Source organism: Thamnophis elegans, chromosome 3 (assembly GCF_009769535.1).
Source record: "Thamnophis elegans isolate rThaEle1 chromosome 3, rThaEle1.pri, whole genome shotgun sequence".
NCBI classification, from domain to species: Eukaryota; Metazoa; Chordata; class Lepidosauria; order Squamata; family Colubridae; genus Thamnophis; species Thamnophis elegans.
In genome coordinates, this window is record NC_045543.1 from 44,260,643 (window position 1) to 44,284,280 (window position 23,638).

The 23,638-nt window shown below is 41.4% G+C and overlaps 1 protein-coding gene across 2 annotated transcripts; it reads left to right on the forward strand.

The window, feature by feature from the left end:
- The first annotated feature begins 640 nt into the window (after positions 1–640).
- On the forward strand, positions 641–21,163 carry PPP1R3B (protein phosphatase 1 regulatory subunit 3B). Of its 2 annotated transcripts, none has more exons than XM_032214558.1 (3): positions 641–982; positions 2,136–2,240; positions 15,754–21,163. In XM_032214558.1, exons 2-3 carry the CDS (start codon positions 2,236–2,238, stop codon positions 16,643–16,645), a joined length of 897 nt encoding a protein of 298 aa, XP_032070449.1. In that variant the 5' UTR covers positions 641–982; positions 2,136–2,235; the 3' UTR covers positions 16,646–21,163. The 2 variants fall into 2 exon arrangements, with proteins under 2 accessions (XP_032070449.1, XP_032070450.1); XM_032214559.1 differs by lacking the exon at positions 641–982 and adding an exon at positions 1,007–1,339.
- Positions 21,164–23,638: the final 2,475 nt, after the last annotated feature.

The following is a 23,638-nucleotide window of genomic DNA, read 5'->3' on the forward strand; positions in this document are numbered from 1 at the left end:
TGGCATTTACACCCAAAGGATTGTTTCAGTTTAAAGAAAAAGAGGGTTGAGCAAGAAATTTATACAGCAAATTTATATTGAAATATACATATAATCTCCTTCCTTCCTTCCTTTTCTCTTGATGAGTGCCTGGACAAGTCCTTGCAGTTTTCTTAGAAGAAAAAAATTGCCTGCTTCCTAGGACTGAAAAGAGAGGGACTAGCCCAAAGTGTCTTTGTGCAAAAGTGAGGACTATAAGTTTCTAGTCTGGTGCCTGAACTACAAGACCAAAAAGTCTGTTTTCTCTCGAATTTAAATTGCCATTTTTGGAAACATTTTAGAAACTCCGAATTCTCATGCACTGCAATATGTTCATACAGTATTAAAACGAGGCTCCCGCGTTTACCAAACATTCCTCTGGGATTACACCCCGAGTGGGCTGGGAAAAGGCCTGAGAAAGCTGTATTGTACACAGCAACCTTTTCAGTTCCCCTATCGTTGTATGAGAAGGATGGGGATGGGGGAGTGGGCTCCGCACGCCGGACTTCTCCGTCAGGGGTGGCTGCAGCCCCATTCCGAGTCGCCCCGCAACGCATAAACCTTCACCGCTTACTGGAACCGCGGTCACTCCCACATAGCCAGCTTGGCGTTCACGTGCTAGCCTGCTGCTCTTCCACGGGAAAGCTCCGCCGCCATTGGTTGGGAAGGAACATTCGAAGCGCCCCCATTGGCTGGCACGCAGCTCACACCCCTGCAGGAGCGTCCTTGGAGGAAACTGGTCTACTTCACAAGTTCTGTAATGAGATCGGAGCTGCGAGGGGAGCAGGATAACCCAGGAGGAATTGGTTTGCTAGGACTGAACGGATCATCTTTGGCAATTGCAGTAACCGCTCGCTCTGCGTATAACTCCCAGTTAGAAGGCACTAAACGCTGCTCTGTCGGGGGGAGGGAAAGAAACAATCGGAGGCCTTGAAGTGTTCTTTAAGCATCCTGAAATTTCCAGGTATTAAGTGGGAGGCGAGGAAAATGTAACCTCTAGTATACTTGTTTCAAAGTGGGCTGAGCCGGTCATTTCTCATTGTTTGCTTCCGATGTTGGCTTTACAATTGAGCCATAGAAGAAATGTAAATTTATTCTCAGATAACGTATCCAAAAGCAGTAATCCTATATCCAGGTTTGCATAGCTCGTGTTCTTGGTGGGTGGGTGAGCACGTGAAAAAGTCTAAAGTCAATGAATAGAACAGGAACCGGCTACGCTCTTAGGACGATTGAATGGAAGCTGGCGTAATTAAAAGTCGTGCATTTGGAATGGATCGCCTTGGAAACGAAACCGCTTGAGTTCCTCAAGTGGGTTGCCCGGGTAATGTATGTTATATTAAATGCTGCTTTCCGCAACTGGTTACTGCGAAATAGTTTGGGAAGGGGCTTTTTGATACTTTTATTTCCTCTCTTCTCTCCCCCCCCTCCCCCTATGCTTGGATGGATTCTCTGAATGTTAAAAGAAAGGGACGCGGTGAACTAGTTGCTCGGGGGAATTAAAAGCAGCGGCCGCTGAATAAAAAGCGACCTGACGAGTTGCGGATCGCAGGTTTGGGCTGCATCTTGGAATTTCTAGGTGGGCGAGTGAGGCCCCCGTCTGGCAACACTTGTCTTATCTGCAAGTTCGGAGCAAGCTATAAAATTTACTCGGGGTGGTGAATGATTAAGCTGAGGTTTGTGGAGGGATCCAATGGAATTTTTCCATAAACCTATCTTTAAAAGTCGTGCAAATAGCAAAAGGGTTTTAAGGTGCAAATGGATACCAATTAAGCCCCTCAGGCTTAAGAGTACTTCTTTACAGTTGTGGTATGACCTTCTAACCTTCATTTTAAAGAGTTTGTTCAGCCATAGGGCCGGCTGAAATGAATGGGAGCCCACCTATGAGAAAGCATATTGAGGGAGTGAGCCTGGTGTCCTTCAGGCAATTTCTTCCAGAAGAGCTTCTTGTGGCTCAAAGAAGGTGGGCAATCCCTGGGGAAAATGGAGATGTTTCTTGCTCTGTATCTTGCCTCCTTAGAGCTTTGAAGATAGTTTCCTTTGGCATGGATGTAAAAATGGGAGGGACTGATTTGATACTTGATTCAGATATACTCACCTACCATACCTTCTTGTTTTAGGGAATGAATTTGTAATGCCTGCAGGATGTGAAATTCTGGTATACCTCTGTCCTCTGCCCCACAGTTTGAAGCAGCAATCCAGTTCATCTCCTTTGCCCCTATGAGGTACGTCAAACATTTTTTAAGAAGCAAGAGGAATCTGCTGAAAGTTAATTATGTCTTGTCCACAATCGCTTATATATCAATAATTCAATGAGATTTACTCCCAGATAAATAGATATATATCTGTAGATGTACGACCCATATCTTTCTATATATGTATGTATATATATAAAATATGTCAATATCTTGATGTATTTAAATCACCCCAGAGAATTCTGGAGTTCTTTGTTCTTTGAGATACTGTCAGATATCCATAGTCCTTTACTTAACATATGACTATATTCTCTTAACTGTAAAGATGTATTTTGGGTTTGTGTGCCATATATAGGGCCAGTCCGCACTTCTGTATTATGAATATGATAGAGCAGAGGGTTACCCGACATCACAAATCCTTCCTTCAAATATCCAGGATGTAGATTTCTTGCTGCTGACTTGTTTGTATTAGTAGAAAGGTAAAACCCTTAGCAAGTCCCAAAATATAATACCCAATTTAATCAGTGAACTATTTTTAGTAAATACCGATAAGATAAACATTTAGTTTTAAACAAGACTGGTAATCTGTCTGAGATTGTATAAGTGGGAATGGATGCTATCATTACAAAATGTTACATTTCCACACTAAGAGTGTCAGCTTCATAAAGTTAACCATAAATCCCATTGTTCCCTTATGTTTTCATTCATTTTCATATTCCAAGGGGGCCAAGTCAGGCACATTTATAATTAGCCAAGAAGATAGTAAAGGGATGCACCACTCCTGGTTTTGTCCAGATGTACAACAATAGTATGCTTTTTGATTTTTAGTTGCTGTGTTTAAATGGGAAGGCTGCTGTTTTCAGAGGTAGCTCTTTTCAGAGGTAGTCTTGCTGGAAATCAACATGACGGCCTAAAAGGATCTTGACATACTCTAGTCATTACAATTTATGGTCAAAGACCAAAAAAGAAAAGAAAAAAGCAATACAATCCATTAAATGCAATGGAGAGCTAGCATGTTAGCGGGAGAAAAGTTAATGCTAATCGTTAAATGTTGGTGGCCTTCTACCACAGTTATAATTAATTACCCAGCATATTCTAATAGCAATTGAAATTTATCAAAATGGAACAACTTTACAGAAATATTGGTTGGTTGAGCCATTCATAAAATGTGCATTTCAAGCCAGCCCACTCACTTAATAAGGAGGACAAACATTAATTCATAGTTCCATGTATGGTATAAAAAGGGTAGCTTATAAAATTGTCCTGATGGCCATATCCAAGCAGGACAGAAGTGTTAAGAGTAACATCCCTTTTAATAATATCCCCTTCCAGACATGTAGGAGTTAAAAAAAACACAGTGCTTGCTAGTGTAAGTGCCTTCCTGTGCAGAACAGAGAGAGTATAAGAATTCCAATTATGTCTCGATAAAAATCTGCTGCAAAGGCCCCCATAACAATGGGTTGAAACTTTGAGTGTGCAGATCCATATCAAGGATCCTTTGTTTGACCTCTAGCATGGTTTTCTCTAATCCAAGCATAAGTAGTGAATGAGCTGAGAAGTTTGAGTTAAAAAGTAAAAAATCCAAGGATACATTTTCTTGTAAGAGGCAGAAAGGATTGGTTAAATCAAGAACTCAACCCAGAAATTTAATCTTAGATAATATTCAAATTTTCCATAGTGTCACAGCCCACGTTCAGCCAAAGAAATATGTTTGGCCAGGATCAATGTACATAAAGCATTCTGATGCATTTTGATTGAATTACTTCTGTAGTCTTTACAACTTTGTTTACTTATTTCCTTTGATTTGCAAAAGCAATTCCTAGACCAACAATGGCCTCAGTAGTTTGATACTCTTCTCTCTGCTTCAAAAAGTCAGCATAATGACCTAAATTGCATAAATTTGGGGTATGTAACTCTATGGTTATCTAGGTTTTTGACTGATCAGAAATAGGAGAAGTTGATGAGAGAAGAATAGAAAAAAATGGATTTGCTTAACAACCATGTGATTCGCTTAACCACGGTGACTCACTGTACAACTATCGTCAAAACAGTCATAAGAATCAAGTCTGTTCATGTGCCTCGACTTAAGACCAAAATTCCAATCACAATTGTAATCATAATTCAAGCTCCTTTAATTATAAAGCTTCTGGTTTCTCTTAAGATCATTTATATTTTATTATTGTAATGTTCATATTTCTTAGAATTAGGACTCATCAGGTAAGATATCTTTTAACTGTCTGTAAGCCACCTAGTATAATATATGTGAAATGGGCAGCTGTATAAAATTATTTTATAGGGACTTGGTAGCTCAGTGGCTAAGATGCTGACCTTGTCAATCAGAAAGGTTGGTAGTTCAGCGATTCAAATACCTAGTGTCATGTAACAGAGTGAGCTCCCGTTACTTGTCCCAGTTTCTGCCAGCCTAGCAGTTCGAAGGCATGTAAAAATGTAAGTAGAAAAATAGGAATTACCTTTGATGGGAAGGTAACTGTCAGCCTCTATTTCGCTATTCGCTTTTGGCTGCCATTGAAACGGGGAGGGGGGCATGGTATTTGGGAGGGGAATATTTGGTACAGGAGAGATTGTTAAGAGGGAGTTTTGTTCTCACCATCTACTGCGCATGCTGATGGCTGGTGCTTAGAGTTGGTCAACGCCAACCGTCCTGCATACCAACCTGATGATGCTTCTTGGAGATGCAACCCACATGACATCTGAGGGATTTGCAGATTGGACAATGGGATGGGGGTTGCCGGGGGGAGGGGGGTTGGACAAATATTGATATGTATGATTTCACACACTTTTGCCTCAGACCTTGTTTTACTTAGTTGCTATCTTTTCATAACCACTCTTAATTGTGCAAAATGGAGTTAAGTGGTTTCTTTCTTGGTTGCTGAAGGAGGCTGGTTTGACATTAAGCAAGATCTCACTTTCGCACTCATCCCGGAGCTAACACCTTCTGAGGGGAGTGTAATAAAACCAAAACCTTCAAGGAAATGTCCAACCCAGGCAGCGACCAGGAGGATGACATGGGGGTGGCTGGATCCTCATGTCCCTTGGAGATGGAGTGGATGGCAGAACTGATTTTGGAGGAAAGATCCGTCTGCCCCAGGTGGTCGTTGGGAGTGGGACAGAAGTATGACCCTGAGGAAATTCCAGCTGGAGTTACAACAAGGCGACATCGGCGACTGGCAGGTGCCTGGCAGGAAGCCAAAGAAGAGGATCTCATGATGTCCCACGCTATGAAACTCTTTCAGGAGGCTTGGGAGAGATGACGTTTTCGTGAGAGCAGGTCCGAAAGAGAAGCTGATTTCCCTGATCTAGAGGAGAGACCTGCAGAAGACCTGTCTCGCCCACGGGGGCAGACAGTGGAGCTGATCAGGATGGGGGAGCCCTGGCAGCAGCAGCTGCGAGAGCCCCTCCAAGGGAAGGAGCCCCCCCCCCCCCCCCGCAGATGCCGGATGGCAAAAGTTCCTCCTCTTGGTGTGAAATTTGGAGGTGACCCAAAGGTGCTAGGTTTTTCCCTGGTCCAGGTCTGGGATTTCATGCAACAGTTCGGAGAGGATCTCCCCACCGAAGAAGCCAAGGTAAGAGTTGTTACCATGGCGTTGGAGAAAAGGCGGCGGCATGGATTGTTGCTCTGCATAACGATGACTCCCCCCTGCTGAGAGACTATAATAGGTTTATGGCCACCCTGAGAAAAAGCTTTGATGACTCGCTCACCGAGCGAAAGACCAGAACCAAAATGAAAACCCTTACTCAGGGAAAGAATCCAGTGGCTGAATACATCAAAGAGTTTCATAAACTATCCGTTTATATGTGGATATTGTCAGAAGAGGCTTTAATGGACAGTTTTATGGATGGTCTGAACAAAGATATATACCAGAACTTTCACCGCTATATAAGGGGTGGAACCAGTTGTAGAATTCCCTCCCATTCTGAGGGAAGAAGAACCCTCCTCTCCATCGGGGGAAAGTGAAACCGATTCCGATGACAACCATCTTGTAAGTTCCCGATTGGGCCCCATGACCATCCCAATAGAACTTAAAATGCCCTCTACTGGCACCCAAGCAAAAATGCTGGCCCTTTTAGACTCTGGATGCACACATTGCATTATTAGCCCAGAAGTGGTGGAAAAAATGGGCTTAAGACTGAGAACTTTGAAAGTCCCCATTGCCTTTTGCCAGTTGGATGAGTCAGTAGCTGGGGTGGGGGCTCCTGACCATTTTGTGACTGAACCAATAGATATGTGGATGGGGGATCACCAAGAAACTAAGTTTCATCGTTGCACTTGGGATGGATTGGCCCCTCATACTGGGCTTATCCTGGTTATGGAGATGGAACCCACACATCAACTGGAGGAAAGGGCGGTTGCACATCTGATCCGCTAAACCCCCAGAGGGAAAGGGGAGGGTCTCCCACATAGCCAACGCTGAACCTAATCTGTTTGCTGCGGTGCAGGAAAAAATTGAGGGGGAAAAGAAAATCCCAAAAGAATATTGGGACCTAAAGGACGTTTTCAGTGAAAAATCTTCTGATAAATTACCTCCCCACTGTGCAACAGATTGCAGCATTGAGATCCTCCCAGGAGTAAAACTCCCCAAACCCCAAATTTATTCAATGACCTCACGCGAAATGGAGAAATTACAGAAGTTTATTGACAAAAATTTGGAAAGGGGGTTTATAGAACCTGCTAGGCCACGGGTGGCTGCTCCTGTATTGTTTAGAGAAAAGAAAGATGGCTCTTTTCATTTATGTGTGAAGTACAAAAACCTCAACAGTGTTTGGGTAGAAAATGTAAACCCAATCCCGCTCATTTATTTATTTATTTATTTATTAGACTTATATACCGCTTCATAGGGCTTTCAGCCCTCTCTAAGTGGTTTACAGATTTTTTAGCAAATTGAACCAGCCACAGTCTGGGTCCTCATTTCACCCACCTCGGAAGGATGGAAGGCTGAGTCGACCTTGAGCCGGTGAGATTTGAACCGCTGAACTGCAGATCACAGTCAGCTGAAGTGGCCTGCAGTACTATACCCTAACCACTGCGCCACCTCGGCTGTTCTTTCTCATGAAAGACATGTTGGCCCAATTGGGTAAAGGGAAATTTTTCACGAAATTGGACCTAAGAGAGGCCTACTACAGAGTCAGAATCAAAGAGGGAGATGAATGGAAAACTGCTTTCAACTGTTCTTTGGGATGTTTTCAATTCAGGGTATTCCCTTTTGGTCTGCAAGGGATGCCAGCAGTTTTCATGCAATTAATAAAAGAAGTTTTGCATGAACACCTGTACAAAGACGTGATGGTCTACTTTGATGACATCCTTATCTACATGGAAACACGTGATGAACACGTGACTTTAGTGCAATCAGTACTCAAGAAACTCCGGGCCGCCGAACTTTATGCCAAATTGTCTAAATATGAATTTCATCAAGAGAAGATTGATTACCTTGGCTACCGCATCTCCCACAATGGCATCGAGAAAGACCCAGCAAAAGTCCAGGCTGTCATTGAGTGGGCACCTCCTCGCACCCGCAAACAATTACAGAGTTTTTTGGGATTTGTGAATTTTTATCGTCAATTTATTCCCTCATTCGCCAGCATTGCTCTGCCCATTACAAATCTCCTAAAATCAAAAGGGGAGGCCAAACCCAGACCGGGTAAGCCTTTGAATTGGACTATGGAGTGTCAAGCCTCTTTCAAAAAATTAAAGCGACTCTTTGCAGCTGAACCTGTTTTGAAACACCCTGATATGGAGGCACAATTTATCGTTCAAGCTGATGCCAGTGATGTGGCGGTGGGGGCAGTATTACTTCAAATGAACACTGATGGAAAATTGCAGCCATGCGTGTACACCTCACATAAGCTTACAGAGACAGAGAGGAGATGGGCTATTATGGGAAAAGGAAGCTTTTGCCGTCAGATGGGTTTTGATGACCTGGCGACACTTCCTAGAAGGGCAAAACACCTTTTGAAGTATGGACTGATCATAAAAATTTGGAGGCATTGAAGACCCCGCGTAAGCTATCTCCTAAACAGGTGTGTTGGGCACAACACTTCAACCGTTTCAACTTTACCCTCAAATACAAGAACTTTACCCTCAAGTACATGTCTAGGCTTCCCCAGTACAAGAGCTCTAAGCTGAGCGTTGTTCACCAGTCATCCCAGCAAAAAGTCTGGCTGCCCCGGTGGTTACTAGGAGCCAAGGCACAGTGAATTTAGAGTCACTATGGACCTAATGTACAAACTCAAGGAGGGCCTTGAGTCTGATGACTGGTTCAAGAAACATTCAAACGAATACACCATAAAAGATGGAATGACTTGGGTAGTAGTTAAATTGTATGTTCCTGCTAACCTGAAACCTATTGTTCTTCAAAAGGCCCACAATTTGAGAATGGCGGGCCATTTTGGTTTTGTAAAGACTTTGTATTTGATTAAAAGGCAATTTTGGTGGCCTTCATTGAAAAAAGACATTGAGTCCTACATAGCCAGTTGTCCCATTTGTGCAGCTGCAAAATGACCACCAGGGAAGCCCCAGGGCCTTCTCCAAAGTGTTGCCCACCCTGAGGCCACATGGAAGGAGATATCGATGGACTTCATTGTCGAGTTGCCAAAGAGTCTAGGAAATACCATGATTTTATCACCGACCTGTTTTCCAAACAAGTTCATTTTGTACCGTTCCAAAATCCCATCAGCTAAGTTTTTAGCTAAGTTGTTTATTTCACATGTGTATCGGTTACATGGAGTGCCTGAGTGCATAATTTCGTATAGACAGGTCCAATTCACCTCTCTCTTTTGAAAGGAGTTTCTGAAGTTAATTGGCTCTGCCCAGGGGCTAACCTCCGCCCACCATCCTCAGACTAATGGGGCTTGTGAACGGACTAATTCTGTTTTGGAACAGTACCTCTGGTGTTTCATCAATTATCAACAAGATAATTGGACTGAGCTGTTACCACATGCTGAGGTGGCGTACAATAACTCTGTGCACAGAAGTACAGCTTGACCCCTTTAGAGTTGTGTTTGGCCAGGACTTTGTACCGATTCCTGAGTTACCTCAAGAGAAACCACAAATTTTGTCCCTCTCTGAGTGGAGTGATCAACTTCGCCAATTTTGGCCCATGACCCGCAAGGCTATGGAGGCTGCTCACCAGGCGCACAAGAAACAGGCTGATAAAAAGAGGGGGAAGCCTAAAGAGTACAAAGTGGGGGATCGAGTGTTTTTGTCCATCAAGTTTCTGCAAAACACCCAAAAATAAACAAAACTGGGAACAAAGTATGTCGGTCCATTTCCTATTGTCAAAATCATGACTCCTGTTTCTTTACGATTGGAGTTGCCAAAGAACCTTAATCGGATTTATCCTGTGTTTCATGTGAATCTGCTGAAACCAGAGCACACTTCTTCCTTTCGTCTGCCTCAACCTGCACCTCCAGTTCCTCTTCTTATTGAGGGAGAGCAACATTTTGAAGTTAAAGAAATCTTGGACTCCAGGAAACATAGGAGTCGAATTCAGTATCTGGTGTCCTGGAAACATTTTCCCCCTCCCATACTGAATGGGTTGACAAATCTCATGTTAGGGCTCCTAGACTTTTACAGAAGTTCTACGCCAAGTACCCTGATAAGCCTTGATATTATTTGAAATGTACATATTTATGTTGTCTTTTCTATTGTTTTTTGTTTTTCCTGCAGGGATGACTTCTCTTACTGAAGAAGGGCCGGATGTCAGCCTCTGATTTGCTTTTGGCTGCCATTGAAATGGGGAGATGGGCATGGTATTTGGTACAGGAGAGATTGTTAAGAGGGAGTTTTGTTCTCACCATCTACTGCGCATGCTGATGGTTGGTGTTTAGAGTTGGTCAACACCAACCGTCCTGCATGATGCTTCTTGGAGATGCAACCCTCATGACACCTGAGGGATTTGCAGATTGGACAATGGGATGGGGGTTGCTGGGGGGGAGGGGGTTGGACAAATATTGATATGTATGATTTCGCGCACTTTTGCCTCAGATCTTGCTTTACTTAGCTGCTATCTTTTTATAAGCAGTAAAAGTACTCTTAATTGTGCAAAATGGAGTTAAGTGGTTTCTTTCTTGGTTGCTGAAGGAGGCCGGCTTGACAGTAACAGTGTTCTGTGTGTTTAGACATGCCAGCCACATGAACACAGAGACGTTTTTGGATAGCGCTGGTTCTTTTGGCTTCGAAACGGAGATGAGCACCGCTCCCTAGTGTTGGGAATGACTAGCACATATATAATATATATCATAAGTAGAGATTGCACAAAGCATTCTGGTAAGCTAAAGGATGTAAGGGAGTTACCTCACCAGGTATATCTGGTGACATTTTATGGGTATTCTTAGTATGTTTTCAAAATTCCAAATTGACCAAAGGGGCTGGTCTTTAATGTAAATTTAACCGCTTCTGTATGAAAGATCTGTAGATGAAAATACATGCTACTGAAAAATACAGGTAGTCCTTGGGTTATGATGGCAATTGGGACTGGGATCGCATCGCTGAGCAATGTGATTGTAAATGGCAATGTCATGTGACTGCATCACTTAGCAATGGCAATTCTGGGCAGTTTTGGTTGCTGTTGTAACCCCAACACATTTGGGTCATTAAGTGGGACGAGACGGAAGTCCTAGGTAAATAGCATGGGGTGCTCTAGGGGGGTGGAGACTGGGGAGGACCTGGGAAGGTTCGTGGAGAAGCATGGGCAGGATGGGTAGGTACTGCAAGTAGAAGAAAAAGCAAGACCAAATTACTGGAGTGACTTGTGGCCTTCTCTACCGCTTTCCTGTTGAATTTGCTTGTGGAATGCCAACAGGGAAGGTTACAAAGGGCAATCAGATAACCAAAACTCCCTGCAACATTGTAATTGTAAACTGGATTGTGATTGTGACCACTGAGGTTCTGTGGTGGCCAGAACTCTGAGGACCAGTTCTATGTCCACTGTTTCAGTGCTGCTATAGCTTTAAACAGGCACTGAATACATGCACATAAACTGAGGACTATCTGTAAATTGAATGCACTTGTTAAAATGTGTCAGGAGCTATTACAGAGGAGTCCTCTGCTGTGGTTGTAAATAATAAAGAAACTGATATTTAAAAAGAGGAAGAAATAGACTTCAATAGGAGCCAACAGCAAAGGGTCTATTTGCTTATTGTGTTATCTATTGGCAGCACCTTTCGCTTTGAATAAATTGCTACTGATTTCTAAAATATCTTCAGGATGACTAATCATTTCCTATAATTGGATGCTTTGCTATTCATCTTATGCGGTTATGATTTGGTCAGCACTAGTAAAGCTCAGGTGGCTAGCTCGCATGCTAGCAGCATACCACTGTTTCCTTCACATGAGTGGAGCAGTTGAAAAAGGTCCAGCCCACAATAGAGCCAGCATCGTGTTGAAGTTAATGTGTTGGACAGAACTGGGGGGAGGGGACAGGTTTACAAAGCTAGAGCTCAATGAGTGATATTGGGCCAGTGTTTTCTCTCTCAATCTAACTATCTCCAGATCTGTTGATAGGATGAAATAAGGAACATCTGTGCATGTGCATTCTTGTGAATCCTCAGAGGACATCTGGGATATAGATCTAATAAATAATATTACCATCTCCCAGGAGAGCTATTGATGCTGAAATGTAAGGAAGGTCCATTTTCTTGTGTCAGACTTGCAACTTGACACGTAAACACCAGCTGGCTGGAGAGAGCTATTCATAATGTCTCCAAAAAGACAGTAATGTCACAGGAAGTGTAGAATAGGGGTTTTTTGTCTGCTCTTTGTGGTTTTCCTGAAGTTTAACGCTAGGGGTGAGAAGAGGAACTCTCTGGAAGCCCTACTGCATTCATTTCTAGTGTTTAAAACCCTGTGAAATTGGCCTAAAGTGGCAAGTAAAATTTAGCAGCAAAATGACTGAATTAAGAGAAAGATTGGGAGCCACTATGGGTTGCATGATGTAGAGGAGAGGGAATTGGATTGGAAAAATAATGCTGTTTGCCTTTCAGATGCCTAATGTTCCTCCCCCGCTCCCCATTTTTGGAAGGAATTGGCACAGATAATTGCACCACTGAAAACCCAACTATTTCCTACTGAATTGCAGCTGTACAGTTTTAAGGTGCTGGAAGGGTATAAATTGGTTGCCAGGAATTACATTTGGGTCATAGATTGGAAAATACTTTATTAATGAATACTAAAATGCAAGAGTTACCCTTTGCTAGGGTTGAGCCGAGGTGGCGCAGTGGTTAAATGCAGCACTGCAGGCTACTTCAGCTGACTGCTAGATCAGCAGTTCAGCGGTTCAAATCTCACCGGCTCAAGGTTGACTCAGCCTTCCATCCTTCCGAGGTGGGTGAAATGAGGACCCAGACTGTGGGGGCGATATGCTGACTCTGTAAACCGCTTAGAGAGGGCTGAAAGCCCTATGAAGCGGTATATAAGTCTAACTGCTATTGCTATTGCTATTGCTATTTGCTGTATGCCTGCAATAATATGCAAGTATGAATAACCCTGCTGCTTTATGAGCTACAAGATGATTATTTCTTCAACCTGCATTCCTGGAATTGGTCCTTTAGTTAACTCTTTGAATTAATGCTTTTGCTGGGCCATCCTCTATATTCTTCTATATCCAACTTATAAAGCCTTTCTTCCCATCAGCCCTCTCCCATGCTTTAAAACACCACTTCAACTTGAATTGCCTCCACAGTACTAGCCACCCTCATTGGCAGCAAGAGGTCTGTTCTCCATCTTTTCCCTCAGTCACCAACTTGCTCATACCAAGTGTTGCACCTCCTGGACAATTGTCCAGAGGCAGCACTCTGAGAGAACCAGCAAATTGACTACTATATCCTGTTAATTGGGTCCTCGGTCTCTGGGCTGTGGACTGGGACCAGTCCATGTCCTGCCAGGAATTGGGCCACGCAGGCAAACAATGCCCCCATCCATGCACACATGATATCCAGACAGCATGTGAAACCATGCCCAGCCCACGGAAAAACCACCCTGCGTGGAGCTGGTCCCTGGCACCTGAAAGGTTGGATCTCTCTGTCCTCTGTTGGATCATAGCTGGATAGGCCTCAAAAGCAGCAGAGCCAGATTTTCTTAGACCATTTATGTCTAGCTCTTTTAAAAATCCCAAATATAATATAGCTAGCTTTAGGCTGCTACATCTCATAAATAGACTTAACCTACAGGGGTACTTTTAAAGTACAGTAGTATAGTCTTTTAAAAACATCCATATTTTTCCACAAACCTGTTCCTTCTGTTGCACAATAGATTCTGTGGAAAATATAGATTTGGCCAGCTTCCAATTATTGGACTTGGTGATCCACTCTGAAATTGGATCTTATTAGCTTGCAGTTGGCAGTCTTAACTTGCTGTGACATTTAAAGTTGTGGTTTTTGTTTCTGTTTTAGTAAGAACAATTAAAGGTAATTTGATCTTTGAATGTATGAATCAGAACAAGTCTTCTGGGAAAGACTTTTAGTAACAAAAACTCATCAAGACTTATAAGCAGGCTCCAGTATAAAATGAAGCATATCAGGAAATAATAGCAAAAATGTTTGTTATTCTGCTTTAGCTTGAAGGTGGTTAATTATATGTTAGAGAAAGTTACTATGTTACTAAAATTCACTTTCTGCTTTCACTTTCCCTGAATGCCACTGGCATATCTGTCAAACCGGATTCCAAATGCAATGGCCTTCAGGCTTTTATCTTACCAGAAATGATTGCCTTCTTATCAAACAAGAAATCGAATTTTATCTATGGTTCCTAACCTCAAACAGGTGGCTTTTCTGAGCAAACTAGAATGGTTGACGCTATGATTTTCAATTGGGCAAAAATTATATACCATATGTTTATGGTGAGTTATGAAAAATCTGGGCAGTGTTTCATAAAGATTCAACAGAGGAGGTATTGCATATACAATACCTCACAATTGCTATACATTAAGGGCGAATGTATTAGAGAAAATGCATGGAAAACTACTCCTTTGGATTTTGTACTGCATATCTTGTGACCTTATCCATTATTAATTATCTTCATGGCAAAAAGCCTTTGAAATTTCTTGGAAACAGCAATGTATCCAAGAATATAGTTTGTTTAGGCAACCATTTCCAAATATACAGAAGGAGGTATCTGTTGGTTTGATTCTCTAAGAACCTGAGAGAAAGCCAGTGGTTTTAAGGTGTCTGTTCTATATAGCCGAAGACAAAGCAGGCATTAATAAAAGACATTTCGGAATTTGGCATATGCAGTTTTATCTGTTGGCTGACCTCTGTGTGTATGAGTCAAAGTTTCATGGATGAAGAAAGCTTCCCATTTGCAAAATGTTCTACAAAAATTTCAGCAATTTTGAATTAAATACCTGGAGTAAAAATTTGTTGCATGAATGATTCTTAGTCACTGTGAGACTTATTTGTTCATTTGAAATTGTTTGGATTGCAGCCTTCCTTAATCCAGGGTGTTCACATTATTAATATAATCCTTTTCTTGTTTGTGCCTGGATCCTGGCAAAGTGAATTTGGATGTACTGTGACTCAAATTCATTGACCTAGTTACATTGATGCAAATTCCTGAAATTTCTCAATATTGTTGAACTGTAAATCTGTGAAGTCATAGGTCTGCTGTGGCTTCCGCTCCAGTTAAGAAGTTGGGGCAGTTCTTTCTTACTGCAGTCTATTCTGTTTCCTGTTTCCAATAGTTAGAGGAATTGAGAACTTGCTGTAAAAGAAACGCGAGCCTTAGCCTCTGGCAGTTGTGTTTTACTGGGCTCTCCAAGCCTATCCATGCTTTATTGCTCTGCTGGTTTTGAATACCTAACCATTCAGAATGCTCCAAACTGGAATGCAGTTTCGACCAAACTCTTTCTGGGTTGCAGGGTGAGTGTGTGGTAAACTATTATGCCACTTATGTTGCCTTGTGATAGAAGAAAGAGAGATGTTTTTTCAGTAGAGTATCTGAGGCGGATTTAGTATTGTAATGTTGGGGAAGGTGTGGTTCCGTGATATGAAAGAACATATGAGAATGCCATGATCAAGTAGAAATTTGAATTCTGGGTCTTTGTTCGGGGAAATAGCATGATGTGAAATGACATGAAACACAGTTTTGATCTACTAGTTGGATCTTCTGTTGAAATCTGCCAAAACTTGGTTCAGATCGTACACTTTCTCCATGGAGGAATTCCTATTTCTGAAAATGTGAATATGCCATTTGGTTGCTAGATCAGGGAAGACATATCAACTTGTAAGTCCAACTGTTCTGTTGCCAAACGCTAAAAAATTGAGTTGTACATCCACATTTCTTCTTGTACTTCTGACCTGTGTCTGATTGCCTTTATCAAGGATATTAAGCAATAGTAAGGCTGTGAGCTTGATATAACCAGCAGAGTCCAGTATATATTTGATGAGATAACTAACAATAAAAAGCTTGAAAATGAGCAGGCTTTGATAAAACATGTCATCCCCAATTGGGACTGACTGTGGCCTGCTATGTGGCTTTGCAACTGTTTAATGTGTTTCTTTAATTTTATTTTTTATTTATCCCCTCCTCCAGAATCCTGGACTCTTTTCCTCAAAAGCCCAGAATGGCAGTGGATGTAGCCATGCAATTCTACCTGCGGGCGCCCTCTTTGCGGAAAGAGAGTTTTGCCTACAAAATAGCCCCAAAGATCAAGACGCCTTTGCGACCCTGCATCCATGTGAACAGCAGCCCTGTGCTGAAAGAGCTGGGGTCAGAGGTCCAAGCTCTGCGGAGGAACCGGGTGAAAAAAAGGGTTTCTTTTGCAGACAGCCGTGGCTTGGCTCTGACAGTGGTGAAAGTGTTCTCAGAATTTGATGACCGCTTGGATATTCCCTTGAACATCACAGAACTAATAGACAACATTGTGGGCCTGACCACGGTGGATCACGATGACTTTGTCTTGGATTTCATACAGCCTTCTGCAGATTACTTGGACTTCCGGAATCGCCTCCAGGCAGACTGTGTTTGCCTTGAGAACTGCATGTTGAAAGATAAAGCTATTGTGGGTACGGTGAAAGTCAGGAATCTGGCATTTGAGAAGGCCGTCAAGATTCGGATGACCTTTGATACTTGGAAAACCTTCATGGATCACTCATGCCAATATGTGAAGGACACCTATGCCAGCTCCGATAAGGATACATTCTCCTTTGATGTTAGCTTGCCAGAACGGGTTCAAGCCCATGAAAGAATTGAGTTTGCAGTGTGTTATGAATGTGATGGCAAAATCTACTGGGATAGCAACAAGGGGTTCAATTACAGGATCATACGCTCTGAACTCAAATCAGCTCGAGAAATTTCTCAGCCTTGTAGTGAGACAGATTTTGGAATTGCCTTTGATCAGTTTGGAAGCCCCCGGTGTTCTTATGGTTTATTTCCTGAATGGCCTAGCTATTCCGGATATGAAAAACGTGGCCCTTATTACTAAATCAGAGCCTCGGGATTATATTTACTGCACAAGAATGAAGAGACAGAGATAGAAAGCCCTCTTGTGGAGGTGGCTGCAGAGTACGCAAAAGAACTGAAGTTTGTAGTTACAGAATGGAAACAAAGAGAAATGTTAAAACTCCTGGCTGCAAAGGTTTTTAGGGCAGATGCTCTCTTCATGTTCCTTTGAATATAAAGAAAAGGAGATGGTCTCCTGTGACATGGCTGCCACAGATCAAATTCAGCACTTGGTGCTGTCGTTTGGGCCATTTGGTTTCTGTGCATCCTTTGAGATACATGACAGTATTGTGAGCTGTGCAAGAACAGATTCCCCCCCCTTTTTTTTTCCCTTCTGTATTCTGGAATCAAACTTGATATGCACCTTTCTGATAAAACCAACTCTCTGAGAAGAAATGCAGGGATGAGCTAAGCAGTCTTCCTCCTGCCTTAATCAGATTGTACAATCTGTGAGAGGCTAAGAGTCGCAAATGGAAAAGACTATAATTTTAGCTCAGAAGATCCTTTGCTTCCTTCCATTTTAGGAATTGCCTTGTTTATGGGAAGATTCCAAAATGCTTACTCACCATTCTGCCTGTATCTCTCTTCCTAAACACATATGTACATTTCTTTCAGTGGCTGAGCCAGACTAGCCCTATGTAGCCTAGTCACATAATCCACCCTTAACCAACCTGGTGCCCTCAGGATGTGCTAGACTTTAGTTCCTATGATCTCCAGGCTGGACAGTCAGTGGCCTGGAGAAGGCTGATGTAGCATTTTGGCTTCCACAATAACTAATAATTTTATTTAGGTGATTTTATTTATCTCCCTCCTTTATTAAGTGGTGGTGGACTGTTAAGAATAAAATTGTTTTTAAGTCTTAACTCCTCATGACACCATCTTATGTACATTTAATTTTGTTGGGGCCTGCTGGGCTTAAGTCATCTGGGTGAAGAACATTTTAAAATTTCATTTTGTTTCATGAATTTTATAAAATATCTATAAATTGAATGTTACTGACATAAATAAGATATCATGTCAAATAATGGATACCCACTAAGTCGAGTTTTCTGTTGCGCTCCTCAACACTTATGCTCAGTAAAAGAAGCATTTTAACTCAGTGGTAGGACAGACATTTTGATGCTTGATCTCTCTAGAGCTTAATAAATCAATTGTTTAATACAGCATAGAGTAGGCTACAGTCTATTAAAAAGCATAGAAAACACACCAAAGTCTAAAAAAAAAATTATTAGACAAAGCTGAAAGACAGAAAACAGGAAGTATATGCATAAAAACCAAAAGCCTAAAGGGAAACTGGAAGAAGGTGTGGGAGCATTAGATAAATGCAGGGGAACTTAGAGATTAGTCTATAGCAGACTAAATCTATCACAGTACAGAGGACTATAGAATGATGAAGTAGATGCTCATTGAAGCTGCTTTATGCCAGAGCTCATCGTCTGGTGGATTTTAAGCACTGCTATGCAGAACCTGGCAACGAATGTTTTAACAGAGTTAATATCTGAAAGAAGTAGAAAGATGTAGAATTGTCCTGTACACTCTGGGTATTTGTAAAATGATGGCAAGTGAGCGTAGTAGGAATGTCTCTGTAGTACAGACACTGGAGGAGTACGTGCTCTGTTGTTTCTGTGTGTCTGGAGTCATAGGGGCATGGTCTCTCTTAGTAGGGGATCTTCCAGTGTTGGCCTTCAATGGCAGCTGAAGTGAGGGCAGAAATTGTGCCAGAGTGAATTAAACAGCTGTTCAAGAACCCAGGAGCTTTATTATAGAAAAGCTAAAATCTAGTATGAATGAATTCTAGTGATTACTGTGTATCAAACATGACTCCTCTTTATAATGAAATCAGTGTTCAAATTCTTGTCAATTTCTCCTAACCAATCTATGCAATGGGCTAGATTGCCCACCCTTTTGACAGATATCCTGGTCTTTTCTTTGTTAATGGGCATATGTAGTATGAAATGAAATATCAATTTCCTATGTTCTTGAACTCTGGTAAAGTTGAGAGGGAAAGATGGTTAACCAAAAATAGTAAATCATTCCCTGCATGCAGAGGAAAACAATACAAAAATATTGCTTCATCTTCATCAATTTATCACTATTTCTTTTCTGAAATATTTTCTCCTATTGGCAGAAACGGGGGGATACCCATATGTTATCATTTACTGGGGCCAATCTTCTCTGGTTCTTGTTTAACACTAAATAAAGTCATTTAGATTTTTTAACTTGGATTATAAATCCAACTCACTAGAAAGTTAACCCTTTTCAGGGCTTGTTTGTGATATCTATAACAAAATGGTGAAATTACTTGAAAGCTCAAAGATATATGTACTAGAGTTTCCTAACTCAACCTTAAAGCAAATCAGCTGTTATGGTGATTGAATAAGGAGCCCCATAAATGGTTTTGCTGAATGTGAACTAGAACTGAGGATTTTAGATTTAGTATCTAAATATTCAGATGACGTTCTTATGTTCCCTGTTCTATCTGGAAAAAAAATCTTCATTTGGAAAGGAGTTCATGCAATTTTGGAAAAGCAGCAGTAACCAAGCTTGATTACTTAGCATGATGCAAGAGCCTTGCCCTGGAATGTTAGCTTGTGGTTAGAAATTGGGAAAGTCTGTCAACATGCCATAGCTTGTTTCTTAAGAAATATGAATACCCAACATTTCCTTAACTCTCTATGATGAGTACTGTCATTTCATTTGCATGCCTTCAACTTGAATTAAGACTTGGCACTGGACTTGTTAGAAACTGTGTATTAGAAACCTCAGCACAAATATCCAATTGGTCTTAGTTATTGCTGCTTTAATTTTTTTTTTAAAAAAACCTGCAGACAGTGTGATCAGCAGTTGCAAACTTGTTATGATAAAGCTGAACTTGATTTCTCGTACGTGCCGTGGGTCTCTTTTTCACACTGCCATTTGAAAAGTGAGAAAGGCTTCTTTCGCAACGGGGTTTATTCTGAGGAAAAGGATTTTGGGGCTGAGCCATTCTGATGTGATGACTAATACTTTCTGTGAAGGGAAACTGAATCCTTCGGTTGGTTATATGGCAGAAAAAAATCATCTATTTTTTACTTCCCCAAGAAACAAGCATGGACATCTTAACTGCTGCTTTAACTTAAATAGCAAGATATTCAAAATCATTTGGAAGTGAAGCCACTGAACACAGCAGTACATATAATCAAAAGAAATATGTATCATAACCTTTCTCTTCTTGAAGGCCTCCAGATGCTGCAGGAGATGATGGGATGATTGTCTGCAGGGTCTGGGAGGGCTTGAGAAGCAGGAGAAAGCTAATGTGTAAATTTGTAGTTAGAAAGTAGACAATTAGTTTAAATTACAAGTTTGGGATTGCAAGTGGGAAGGTTACTATAGACTACAAGAAATGTTTTAATCCTTGTGTGTATTCAAGAAATAATCCCCCAAAGTCATGTGCAAAATCCATTCCTTCATGCAACTCCTCAATAAAATTGCAAATTGGCTGTTCACAATTGCCTTTCATGTTGACTTAACATGCCAGTAGAAAAAACAATTTGGGGAAACTTAATGCATTGTCCTTAATCTTCTGATAAGGACTATATGTCACCCTATTTAGAGAAGGTTTCTTCCTGTAGCCTTGAAACATGCCACATCTTTATAAATCTAGATCCTACTCAGATGGTCCATCCTTCTGTATTAATCCTTCATATTTCCACTGTGTCTAGGGATTTGATATAGGACTGAAACTTCTCAAATAACAATATTGAACTGGAGAATTCTGGACAAATCAAACATACACCAGTTGAATTGTTTCCATCCAATTGTTTCCATCTGGATTCTATATATCCCATAACTCAAGGTTCCAAAGGCCTTATGCTAAGCTGCAATGGCTTCCTCTGATGGTATGTAAAACTATCCTAAAGGTTTCCAAGAAAGTAGATCAAAGTATCAAACATCATGCCAAAGGGGCAAGGACACAATTTGCTGAACTCAGAGATGCAAAACCTGAGTTTCTTGGTCTGAATGTTCCTCTGATTGAATTTTAAAAACATGAGTAATTTTAACTATAACTAGTGCACCACTGCACAAAGTCATAGAAGCTTGCTTGGTTTGGCTTTGTTTTGTGGATGGCCATTGGGTTTGTAAACCAAGGCTTATTGAGTCACATGTAAATCCAAATAATTTGCTTCTTTAGCAGATCTAGTTTATTTTTGATGTGACTAGAGAGAAAGAAAAAAATACTTGACAGTGTGAAATGCATACCCAAGATGGCTATAAAAATGCACTTTTATTTCAGTCTTCTTTCCAAATTTCAAAGCCAACTTCTTGGACTTTTGGGTTTTTCTTGCCTGTATGAATGTAATGAGAAATAGTCCATTTTTTGCTTCAAGATGCCCTGCCTGTTGTTAAATATATTTTTTACACAACTGAAAAATGCACTTTACAATCACAATGGATTTATTTTGTGTAGTGTTTTTTGAAATGTTTTTATCTGAGAGCAAATAATAAACTGTTACAAATAAAACATCCATTGAGTTTTGCTCTTCTTTCAAACAGTGAATTAAAGACTTGGGGGAAAAATACTTGACAACTCATGATGAGACAGAAAATTTTACAAAAAAAGAGTGCCAGATTTGGAACTTGTTCAAGATCAATGTTTCTTAAAGTGTGGTCCTAGGATGTACAAAATCAAAATTATTTGCCAGCTTACATGAAAAGAAAGCAGCAATGAATGTGTCTGTTTCATTTGTAATATAGAAAATACTGATGAAAATTTTCCATTTTTAAAAATGGAAAGGGAGCCAGAGAGAAAAATGTTTAAGAAAAACTGTTCCAGAAGAGAATGAAACCTTCAAATTTACTTAACTGGGAGTAACTCATGTTGAATCCAGAGGGACACAACTATGGTAGATATCTATAAAAGCACTAAGGATTGTTCTTTTTTAAATATATTTTTTAAAAGTCAAGAATAGCCCATTACATTCTAGAGCTGGTCCACGACGGTTTATGCAGCTAAACATTTTGTCACGTTTTATATTGCTATTAAGAGGTAAAACCTCACTTTTCTAAAATGTAGAAATAGGAACTACAACCATTAAATCAGTTTCATTGTATTCAAAAAAGTTTTCTAGGACAGGAGTATAGGATTCAGGATTTTATTAGTATTTATAGGCCGCCCTTTTCCCTGAGGGGACTCAGGGCGGCTTACATAAAATAAGGAAGGGAGGGTACAGACAATAGACACAAACAATACATAGAAGTAAAATAGTAAGCAACATTCATTCATCATTCGGGTGGGGACAAATTATCTCTATCCCCAGGCCTGATGGGCTAGCCAGGTCTTAAGGGCTGTGCGGAAGGTCTGGACAGTGGTGAGGGTACGAATCTCCACGGGGAGATCGTTCCAAAGGGTCGGAGCTACTACTGAAAAGGCTCTCCTCCGTGTAGTTGCCAGTCGGCACTGACTGGCAGATGGAACTCGGAGGAGGCCTAATCTATGCGATCTAATTGGTCGCAGGGAGGTAATTGGCAGGAGGCGGTCTCTCAAGTATACTTGAACCTCCCCCAGTTTTGTGGCATACTACAACCATCCAAAAGAGTATGTGCTGTATATATAACAATTACTCAGTGTTATTGCTTATTTCACAAGAGTTTGACCTACTTTTGGGTTGTTCCAGAAAATTATTCTGCCCAAAGTTATGGCTACAGATGGCAGATTTGGATCAATACAAAGTCTCATGTGAAGGGGACTAGATGAGGTTTGGGAAGAAGAGCAGCACTTCTAAACCAATTTTCTGCATAGGTGTGGCTAGAAGGAAGGCACCTGAGATGCTGGGGAACAGAATTGTGGCTATATGGATTCTCTAAACTAGCCTACTGCTCAGATGCAGTAGAGATAGAGTCACACAAGGAGTATTAAAGTCAGAGACCTAGGAAAAGAAGATGAGGCATCAAATTACCAATGTGAATTAGAAACAAAACTATCAAGCAGACAGCCCAATAACAACAAAAACACCCTCAACAGCAAAACTATCCAGGGACAAATGCAAAGAAACAGATTATCTGTTTCCAGTTAATTGATTTGAATCTTCATCTCCTGTGGAATCTAAGATTTCATTTGGTGCACTGCCTTTCTCTGTGGTGTTCCCCTTACATTCTCTAGGCAAATTTTGCTAGATTCAGTATGTTTTTAAAATTGTCTAGCTGATTACCTACCAGTATATGGTCTCATGAAAAAAAACCTGGTGTAGGGTGATTGGTTGATTGATCAATTGATTATTGGCCATTAATTCCTAGCAACTCCAGAGCTTAAATGAGTAGTATTAGATCGGGTAATGGAAAGGCACACTCAGGCTAAAGGCAACAACAGCTCTTTATTGTAACAGAACAAGTATGTACAATCCAGCAAAGGTTGAGTCTGACAACAGCCCTTTTGACCCTTTGACCAATTTGATTAAATCCCTGTTCCTGCCGGAACAGAGGACCTTGGTGGAAACCATTATAACTGTAGCTAGTATCTAACACCCCTCCACTTTTAGATGGAATCATCCTACTGGTAACGTCACACAGGTAGGCGGGCTTTTTGGTAGCTCTGCCAGACCTGCGCAGTTCAGTCGGAGGGTGTTCTTCGGACAGGCCAGATGGACTTGTTTGCTGTCCAGCACCGCTTGGTGGAAACTCCTGGAACCTTTCACAGGCCGCGGCTGTAGCTTCTAGAGCCAGTTCGCTCAGAGCTTATTGCGGGCCTGCAACACAAGTAGCTAAGTATCCGGTGACTTCGGCTAACTCAAGCAGGAGTTACCTCTGGCTGCCTAAGAGTGGAGTTGGAGAGGCAGCCACAGAGTTGGTCAACGTGCCTTCTCCAATTCCAACCATCCTCGAGCTCTACGAGATAAGAGTGAGGCCTGGTGATGCCACTGTGGCAGGAATCCACAGAGTTCCCCCAGCGTAGTTGTGGGCGTAAACCGAATCCCTTATGCTAAAATTCCGAATTTTTCTT